Raw genomic sequence first — 10,993 nt, forward strand, 5'->3', positions numbered from 1 at the left:
TTTGTAAAAAGAAGAGTTTGTAATTATGTTTTAAATGTACATAATGGACTGGGGGGGGGATGGAAATGAAAGAAAATATTGTGTCCTATTCAGTCAACTCTCAAAAGTTTATGCTCGATTAAAAACCAAAATAAAATGTATGTTGCTTAGCCTTTTAATGAACTACAAATCAACGAAGTTCACATAATACTAAAGCTCTAAATGATGTAAATATTTTCTATTGTAAAATGAGCATCTACTTTATGTGTATTATAGAATGGCTGGGGAAATTGTCTACCTAGGAGAAAATCCTTTGTCATTTTTTCCTTTAAATTGGTTTGGCTTCTTTTAAGTTATGCTAGTGTAAAAATACACTAGATTGTTTCTTTAGCTTACATAACCCTAAAACTGTTCCAGTTTAAAATATGAAATCTGGTCAGCAATTAGCTCAGACACTATATAAATACTGTTGTTGTTTTGGCCAAAAAGAAATTAGCTGATATATTTAAAGTTGAAAGGGGAAATCAGTTTGTTGGAGGTTTTGAGATTCTTGGCTTATTGTGTAACACCATAAATATTGAGGCATTGTCCATGTCTGGCAGGCAAGCAAAAACAGTTTAAATGGTTGCTACAGAATTTCACTGATCATTACTTCATCTTAACAAATTAAACTCTTCTTCTGAAGACAGTGGCCCCGATTCTCAGGTCTGGCTGAGCTGCTCTCAGTGCAGGACCCAAAGGACCCATCACCTTTTCAACTACCTGATTTTGGCCACTTCACCCCACAATGTAAATTACAGGGAGCCTCAGGATTGCTCTCTCTGGCATCCAGCTGCTCGCAACCTCCAGGGACTGTTCCAGCAACTGGGAATAGTTTGAGCACAGTAGCACTCTGGCCACATTCCCTTTTGCCTGACATGCTGCCTGAGTTGGATACTGCAAAGGGGTGGCAATGATCCTCTGCGCCAGCTGTATGTCACCCAGTTAAATAGGCTTTATGGGCCCTTTACACACCGGGAACTGCTCAAAAGAAACATACTGTGAAAGAGAATCAAGCCCTATGTGAACAATGACAGTATTTTCAATTACACAGACAGGGGGTCAGAGAACTGACTAAACTCCAGAACCAGCAGCGTAAGTGTGGATCCATCTAGATTTTTAGACAGCACCCAGTATAACAGTGTTCTGGTCCATGCCTGGGGATCCTAAGCACTACCACAATACAAATAATAATAAATAAGTAACAGAAAACTTTGAATTAGTTTCTAACGCCCCAAATGCTTAGCCTACAGGATGGTGAAAGTCTTCATTAATTCCGAAGGAGTCTTCTACACATTTTGTTGACTTTCCCCATAGTGCATACAAATACTAAGGTGTTCTTGTTACTGTTTTATTTTACTTTTAAGTTCAAACACTTCCTGCATTGTTACAGAGAAGTTAATTTCCTGTTTCACTTTCTGGAAGTATTTAAAATGTTTTGGCTTACATGCTATGAGATTTCCCACTCAGGAAGAAGTGGGTTTTGGATTGAAATGGTTGGAATGTGATTCTGCTTCCCATTGTTTGCTGAATAAATATAGAACAGGCAAGTAAATTATGGGGATTTACTTTGATAGTTGGTTTCTGATGGTATCATAAGCTACAAAAGTGAAGCTTTAGTTGCTGGCACAGTTGATCACCAAGATGGAAGCATAGTGCTCTCATTCAAAATTCCCTTGCTTCACGATTGTATACAGATCATGGAACCAAATTCCAGTGCTATACCCCAGACAGACTATAGGCCAAATACTACTTGGCTTATTCACAAGAGTTGTTCCATGGATTTTAACAGAATTACTCACATGCGTGAAGTGAACAAGATCAGACCTGCTTTCTCCCTCCCTGTCCAGCTGCTCCAGTGGGAGCCGCGATCGGCCGAATCTGCGGACACAGCAGGTAAACAAACCGGCCCGGCCCGCCAGGGGCTTTCCCTACACAAGCGGCGTCCCAAGTTTGGGAAACGCTGGTCTACAGGATCAGCCTTTGAGATCTGGCAAGCTTTCCAGACTGTTACCCAAATCTGTGTTTTGGCAATTTAAAAAAATAGTTTGCATTATGTACCTGACAGGCAGTAGTGATTCCAAATCAGTGACTATTGCATGGGCTTAAAGACATACTTACATACTAAATGGACACATCAACTTTCTAGCATCATATTGATCCACATTTTTGGAAGCAACAGCTTTAAACAATGAGAGAGATTCCAGTCTCTGAGATGTAAGTAGCAAAATTGCACATCTCCAGAAATCTACCAATGCCCTTCCCTGGTTGGTTCATAAAAGATGCCAGGTTTCATCGTAAAGCCATTTGTGCTATCCGTACCCAAAAATCAAGGTAACATTTCATTGCATGTGTAGTAACCAAGTGGAATTGTTGCCATTGCTGTTTTATAACAGTTGGGGAGGGGAGTCCTCTGCTGCAATAACAAGCCAAGGCCCAACCTGCCACGCCCAGGTTCGACACCACGCTGTTTTTCTGTCTGAAGAAAAGTATGACCCAATACTTACACTACCCCTAAACCAGCCAGAGGAGATTCTGCAGCACAACACAAGATGCTTCCTCATCCCAGATGCATCAGAGTCACCTGCTGTTATTTAAAGGACATCACAGGCATGGTTTTTATTTTCTTTCAGTTTTATGCATGATATTCACGAAGGCTCTTGCTTACAATATTTGCTGAAAATTGCCATTTTAGTGAACATAAGATTCTTGTCAGTAATCTAATTTTCTAGAATATTCACAGTAAGTGCACACAACTGAAGTCAATTAATTAATGTGATTGAGCATGTGGACAATATTTTGCAGTATTTGCCCAGCTTTATTCATGAATATGCAAAAAAATAGGGGGGATTTAATTGAAACTGTTTTGCAACCTTAACTACCATGGGTGCACGTACTATTGTATAATAAACCAGTGTAACATTTCAAGTATAACAAATTTGCATTGGGTACCTCCAGGTACTTATCATAACAAACCAATGTAAAAGTTCATCCATCACAATTTGTTCTAGGCTAAAAATGTGTGCACAGTTTGTGAGTACACCACAGCAGCACAATGGCATATTTTTTGGAGAAGGCTGATTTCTTTGTTCCTAGTCTCTGAGATTAGTCGTGCAATCTAAAGATGTTCTATAGAAAGACCGCGAACATCCACCACACATGCAAGACATTTCGTTCCATAAGGCTCACAAGGGAACTTCTTAGACATGAAGCCAACAAGCTGTGGGTGTTCTTCTGAATAATAAGGAGAACGTATGTTAAAACAGCACATGCTTGAAAAACATTTTTATGAGAGTTAAAAGATGCATTTAAATAAATACGATAGGTTCAGTATGTGCACGCAGTATTCACATCTATGGATATGGGAAGATAATAAATGCAGCATATTGTAATAGCATAAACTTCTCACTCAACCCAAACAGCCCAAGCACAGAAGCCGTTGCTAAGTCTGCATGTTTGTTAAAGCAAAACAGGAAAGGAAATATCAATCAAACATGTTAACGAAGTTTCACAGTTGCTCCGCCAGCTCTTACAAATAGTAAGCTGTTTAGTATAAAATGCTCATCAGTGTTTATAGATACAGTGATCAAAAGAGAATGGATACGTAATCGTGAAGTCACAAAATAGAAGATGATGCAATTACATTGCAAAATATACTAATTCCGTTTGTAAGTTTAATTGTATTTGTTACATAGTTGCAGAAAACCTAGGGAGAGTAGTTAAAATTCAACTAAAATACAAAATTATGGCAGTTAAATTCTGGACTAGATTTCTGGAAGCCGTGAGAAAAATCTGAATTCACAACTGAAAAATAAATCTGAAGATTCTTCCACACATGTGGGTTAAAGGTTCAAACAAGCTATTGGGCCATATCTGTTTTTAATTGTCACAACAGATGTCATAAAGTCAATTCTTTGACCTTTCAGAGTGAAGTATAACAAAGCAAACCAGTGAAAGATCTTCTAAATAATATATTTTATTTTTAAAGATCTGAGCTAAACTGCTTTATGCAGATGCCGCCCAACAGATACATCCTAGAATAATATTTACAGTCATTAATAGTTTCTATTTATACTCTGAGTGCTGCCATAATGGTAATTTGACAACAAAATCCATCCTGAACTATTACCAACACCCTCCAGGATTCAACAAAACCTGATACAATTATGCTAGGGCTAATCACAGATTTCAAAATAAATACAACTAGCGTAGCCTGGACCACTTGACAAGCCATATTTAATAACCACCAACAAAAAAAGTAACAGGGTCTGCATTTGTCTAATGTTTTAATATGTAATATTTAATATCTCAACCACCCTATACAAAATAAACATGTGATCAGGTAACATAAGGACAAATTGAAATTTGCTGTTCAAAAGACTGCTGAGTAAATAATGTCCATGTGATTTGAAAACAAGTTTTAGAAATGCAGTTTATTTTAGCTTTTCAGTGGAATCCCAGCAAAGTTCAAAAAGCACCAGCAGATAACTTCAAAACAATACAGCCATGTTCTCAGTGCTAATAAATGTCTGAGTGAAAGAGTCTATGCTAATTAATAGCCTCAGTCATTTTTATGAAGTCCCACTGGCATTTGATTTACGCGTCTGTACTGTACAGTTCCTGACCCCATTTCTAAAGACTAAACAAAATATGTGCTGCACAGCAAGTAGAAGAGGACTAAAGTTTCCATGGAGTCAAAAAATAATGCAATGCTTTAATCAAAGCATTAGGGATTCATTTGACAATAAAAGTGTGCTGAGGAACTAGTTAATGGGCTGTGTTTACAAGGATTTCATTGTCACTAGGTCACTCACATGCTTATTTGTACACACTTCAAACTCAATGTTAATTTTAGTTGGACATAAATGGTCTTGCTGGACTCATCCCAGACCATTATTGCAGCTAGGGTTGCCAACTCTGACTGAATCTATTCCGGGAGATTTTTTTTCCCAACACGACAATGTCATTTTCTTAAAATATCCTATTAAAATCTCCTGGATTGCTTTCAATAGTCACCGCGAGATCGATGCCAATGCTGGGAGACTCCAAGCCAATCCTGGAGGGTTGGCAACCCTAATTGCAGCACACCCATTGGGTTGACTTACCTTATTCACTGTTTGTGAATTACTGAAAGGGAGGAAGCAATGAGTGTTCCTTGAGGAGACCTCCTTGTATCTCTCTTGCTGTGTCGCAGCTAGTTTGTTTGGTGAACTCCCATTATCAACTGCCAAAAAGAATCGTTTGGTCCGTATAGGTGGAAGGATCTGGTAGAAAAGATAGACACCCACCACCAGCACCAGAAGGAAGGGCCGAGGACGACAAAGCCTGCGGCAAGAGAGAATCTGCCCACAAACCATGACCACTTCGCCTTTCTCACTTTGCCCTTTTCCACATCACAGGAACATTCGCAGCAGCCACTTTCCATCGGCACAAAAAAGACAAAGGAGTGTTTTTCCTCAACTAATTCAAGTTCTTCCCATTCCTGCTGCTGAACTCCCCCATGGTACCGAACAAGAAGTCATAGGTCCGAAAGGCAGAGAGCACTCCAAAGAGCTCTTCATAAAGGTTACAGGAATAGAATCCAACCTGTGCAAAACACAAACAAATAGCAATCATCGTCACACTAATGAGCCAGACTTAGCCTTTCTCCAATGCATAGTTTGCAGAATAGACCTACGCGCAATCAGCTGAGTAGCAGAAATCTTTACTCCAGCTCTGCAGAAGAAACTACAGGCACACAATGGCATCCAAGGAAGCAATAAGTAAAACTTAACATATGCCTTGCATGGCTGAAGACTGTCCAGGCTTTGCCAGCAATCATATGATTTTTTTTTTCTATTATATTTTCAATCCCCACTTTGTTTTTACCGTTTCCTTCATTCCAGTCCTTTTTAAATTGCCCTTTTCCTGTCAGCACGCACCGCACTCAGTGAGCATTTATCTGGCATCTGCCAGACTATGAAGACTTTCCTTTGGGTTTGTTTTGTTCCGATTCGAGTTCAAAGTTATGTTTACTTACTCAGTTCTTATCCTGACAGAAGTTTTCCATTCTCCCCGAATGGGTTGCTGATTAAAACCATTTGGAACAACTCAGCCTTATGACTCCAGCTCATCTCACATAGACAGACAGACATACACACAGTCCTGCATACACCATCTGAACTCAATTGGGCCACAGACATCATATAAAGAAAGGCTGGACTGCACAGGGGGTGGGGCTAACTTCACTCAGCTCTGAAGAGGCACAGATTGGGAACTGGAGAAGCAATGTTAGCTCTGAATCAGAAACAAGAAGTGTCCTTGCTCATATAAAATGTGTATTTCCAAATTACAGTCACACAACAGTTATTTAAAAGTCTTCTGTTACTGTAACAACTCCGATTGAAAAGAACCTTGCAGGTAGTGGAGAATCTGACCATCACATGCAGCATTTAAATCCAATTTTACAAACATATTGTTAACATTTCCATAAGCCAGACTTACTTGTGTCTATCACTTCCAGCACTGCCATGGCAATATGTGGTGAACCTCAGTGGTGTACGGTGTATTTAATATCACTGCATGAATATGTCCCCTATTTAATAGAAAAGACGGAAAGAAAGGAAGACAGCCTGAAAGACTCCAAGTAAAGCATTCAGTATCTCAACTACAGAAGTGCCTGGTTACTACTTCCCCCTGCTGACACAAGACAAGGGCTGAACAGACTCAAACAGTTTAGGGGCTCAGCATTATCATCACAAACCTAAGCTGCTTATATGATAACGTTCCTTTTGCTAAAAATATTTGCATATATATCCCATGCACTTTGTTCTGTATTCTTAACTATATATGAAAAAAAGAAACAAGGACAATCCCAGGACCCAAACTCTCTCATATATATGAAAAATGAGAGTCAGTCTGTTATACAGAACAGCAATACCACCTTTCTAGTATCTTACTGAGATTAGCACTTTGTGCAGCTGTGGGAAGTGATGTTTATACTTGTGTCTGAAGTAGTTGTGTTTATTTGGATTTTGGAGTCTATTTTTTCTAACGCCTGAGTTAAAGCAATCACTTTGCATATTAAAAAATGCCATATAAGCAAATTTAAAAACTGATGTCTCTGGTTTATTTCTTAGTCACAGCAATTCCTGTAATATTTACTGCATGGTGTGTTGACACTATGTGAATTTTTAGTCTCATTTCTGGCACTATAATCATACAGATTGTCTTAAATTGATTCCCAGGTTACTGGGAACAAGAAAAGGATTCTAAATGTCATCCACACTCTCCACTGGAGAAAGTTTTCCCTCCATACAAAGAACACCCTTCTGTTCCCCAGGGAAACGTTCCTAAGGCCAGTTCCAGTGCATTGCTGCAGTATATCACTACAGCCTCAGATCCTCAGCCACTCCTCCAGATGCCTTATGCTGCTCCAGCAAAACAGTTGGAAAGCCAGTGAATCCGTCTAGCTGGGGATTGTCCTTGCATGGGAGAAATCCTGAGTGCCCTAGACCTAGCCCCAGGATCTCAAAGTTCTTCTGTGCCTTCCTCCTCCAGCTGCACTCTGGTAGATGCAGACTAAGAACCTGGGTGTTTGTCTTCTTGCAGCATTTCCAGAAAATACTGCAAGACCACTAGATTTCACCGTAGTTATAAGACCCCAGCAGCAGGAATAAAATGCCACCCTTGATGCACTGTTCATTTTTCTCTCCCATCCCTGTGCCTTTTTTCCATGTTGTCCCTATATACAGAATCCTGATTAGCAATATTGCCAACCCTAAAAGTTCAACAATCATGAGTCAGGCCCTAAAAATCGTGAGATTTTTTAATCTAATTTTTTGGTCTGTCTTTTGATTTTTTGAACTCTGCCTATCCACCCCAAATGTGTGTGTGGTAGTTACAGTGTTGCCAGCTCTCCCAAATGTATGGAGTAAGGTGATTTCGGCTCCTGCGGCAGGTTTTCTAGTGGGAGGACCCATCTGTGATCAAATGACAATGATCTGTATAAAATGCTGGGGCAGAGCTTTCAGCTTCACCCCAAAGCCCAAAATTCTAATGAATTAATTCTGTGTCATCCCTGCTCCCCAAACCCCATATCTGCCTGACCCAGCAATTATGCACTCTCCCCACCCCCACATCATTTCTGCCCTCCCCATCTCTCTCTCCCTCAGCCCATTAATTAAATATCCACCCCTCCCAGCAACCCCTTACCCCTCAGTGCACCTCTGCTCCTCCAGGTGTTCTTCAGTCCTCTCTTCCAGGCTTGGTAGGGGGAACAACTGCAGGGGTTACTCACTCCCTCTCCCCTTTCCCGGGTCTGGTGTTGCAATGATGGGGATAGGGAAGAGCAGAGAACAGATTGGACCACTCCACCTCCTGAATTCTGCTGTGGAGCAGTTCTCTGCTAATCTACTCTGTCCAGCCGCAGCAAGGAGTGGGCTAGCATCTCCAATATTTCTCTCTCTATTTTTTGTAGTTTCCTTCCCAGAGAAGAGCTTGAGTGCCTGCCTCTTGTGCTGCTCAGGGCAATCTCAACCAGCAGCAGAATGAAACTAACATGATTCTTGTTATTTTTACAGCTGCCCACAGGATTCCAACTCCACACCATGGGCCTGGTTCTCATCTTGTTTATTTCTTTGATTTTTTTACACTTCAGAGATTACACTGACACAAATGTAAATTAGGGGTAATTCCACTGGAGTCATACAGGGGAGTATAGATAACAGGGGTAAGTGCGATCAGAATCAGGCCTCAGGAGTCCAAACATCACAAGATTTATTTTATTATCTATATGTGTGAAGGAGTGTACTGCCTGTCCCACCCCCTTAAGTGGTAGATTGGGTTGTAATCAAGGAATCCCTGCCCCACCCTCGGGCTGGGCTGTATAAACAGAAAGAAGATACTAGCTGAGCAAGAGAGAGGGGAGTAGAAGCCATGCAGTTGTTTCCTCTTAAAACCTAACTAGAGATTTTGTGAACTTTAAGTCTGGGAGCTCAACCAGAGTCCTGAGGTGAGGTCCTTATGAACTGCATATTACAGTTGCTTCTGTCCTCAAACCCTATTAAAAGGGAATGTGCTGTTTGTTAGTGTGTGTTGGCTTTTTCTTGTCCTGGGCTGTTAAAGTGAACCTATTGCTACGCCAACGAGGGGAAATTAAGGTGAGTCACGCTCACAGCGCCACATGGGGCTGCAAGCGGTTGCCCACAGCTTTACAATATGGTATATAAATAAAATCAGAGGACAAATCAGATCAGAAATTAGAAGACATTATTTATATGTACACCCACGCATATGTAATGTCATCCAGTTTCCAAACTCTTAGCAAGAGGCTAGCCCCTAACCCCTACCATTTTGATGTTGAAAATTTGGTCAACTGTAGACAGAAGCTGGAGCTGCTGTTCCACTTAATATGGGCAGTTCCCTCCTGCTACAGCTCCTATTGCACCTGCGTGGTGCTCTTTCGGCTGGCTCCCTCTCTCTCTCCCCCCACCCCCTTTCACCTGGGATTTCCTGCTGTTTGCTCCCCCCCGCAGCAGTCTATTTCCCTCCTCTGCACTGAGTGGACAGCTCAGGTTTCCTGGGCCTAGGGGCCTCTGCACCCAAAATCTGCCAGCAGTGGCCTCTGGTGGCCCCAGCAGGAATTCCACCCACATCTAACTCAGCCTGAAATCGGAGGCCAAGAGTAACTGATAACAATTAAGGGGAAATCACAGGACATACTAACAATTCACAAGAATTGGCAGCAGTGGGATTGGGATTCTGAAAAAACTTAGTGGGGGTTCCAGATGGGCAGAGGGATCTGCATATACTGGACAGTTGCAAGCTCAGGCGTTTAGGCACTTACCAGCTTAGTTTTACTCATGTGAGTAGTCTAATTTCACATGAATCAAGTTAAGCACATGCATAAGTGCTTTCAGGATTGGGCCTTAGTCACTAATAACAGCTCATTTGCAGCAATGAATGTTTCACCATGACAAAACTGCTAGGGAGATAATAGGTTTGAAGACATGTTCACAACTCTTTTCCAGAACAACTAGGATAACAATTTAAGTGAAAAAGGGGCGGTAGTTACTAAAAATACCAGCAAATAATATGTAAAAAGATTGATTGAGAAATATTTTACAACAAAGTTTATATACTCTTAATTCACTAGAATGACAGACTTATACACCATTTTCATTTTAAATGTAATAGATAAATGGAAGATGCCTGGTCTAATGTGTAATGTTTCCTAAATTTATGCCCAGATCTCCATGTGGCAGGCTTACAGACATATCCCAGTTCCAAAAGTATAAGACAAGTCAAGGCCAGAGCCATTGTCCTAGTAGAATGTGATCTGGTACCAGAAGGGGGAGAACACAGTTGCTAACTTCAAAAACAGAACAGGAGTACTTGTGGCACCTTAGAAACTAACAAATTTATTTGAGCATAAGCTTTCATGGGCTAAGCTTATGCTCAAATAAATTTGTTAGTCTCTAAGGTGCCACAAGTACTCCTGTTCTTTTTGTGGATACAAACTAACATGGCTGCTACTCTGAAAGTTGCTAACTTGTAACTTTTCTGAATACACTGTTTAACCCATCTAGAAATGTTTTGTGAGGATACCACCTGGCCCTGACTATTGTCTCTGTAAGAGGAAAAAAAGGTAAGTAAATATGTGAAATCTCTTAGTTCTCCATTCAGGTAATAAGCTGGGGTTCTCTTAGCAACTAAAGCGTGTAAACTCAATTCATCCATGTTACTGTAGGAGAAAGGGAAGAACTGGTCAATTTATGGTTTGATTAATATGAAAGTCTGTTACTATTTAGGTAAAAACCTTGGGTTATGCTTAAGTACAACTTTATCTTTATGCAAAATAGTGAAAGGCAGGTCCAGCCATGACAGTGTGTAATTCGCCAACTCACCTAGCTGAAGTTATAGCTATTAAAAAGGCAGATTTAACAGAAAAATAAAGAGCTCAAAGTATGACTTCACCAATTGTGTTAAGACTAAA

General features: G+C 40.6%; 1 protein-coding gene across 1 annotated transcript in view; it reads right to left on the reverse strand.

The window, feature by feature from the left end:
* The window catches only part of CPED1 (cadherin like and PC-esterase domain containing 1), a 200,018-nt gene extending 193,852 nt beyond the window's left edge, over nucleotides 1-6,166 (reverse strand). Inside the window, 2 exon segments of the mRNA XM_029910837.1 lie at nucleotides 5,124-5,604; nucleotides 6,038-6,166. Of these exon segments, the coding sequence (XP_029766697.1) occupies nucleotides 5,124-5,375 (252 nt within the window). The 5' untranslated portion in view covers nucleotides 5,376-5,604; nucleotides 6,038-6,166.
* Nucleotides 6,167-10,993: the final 4,827 nt, after the last annotated feature.

This window comes from Terrapene carolina, unplaced genomic scaffold (genome assembly GCF_002925995.2).
Source record: "Terrapene carolina triunguis isolate 2854851 unplaced genomic scaffold, T_m_triunguis-2.0 Scaffold68, whole genome shotgun sequence".
Taxonomy (NCBI): Eukaryota; Metazoa; Chordata; order Testudines; family Emydidae; genus Terrapene; species Terrapene triunguis.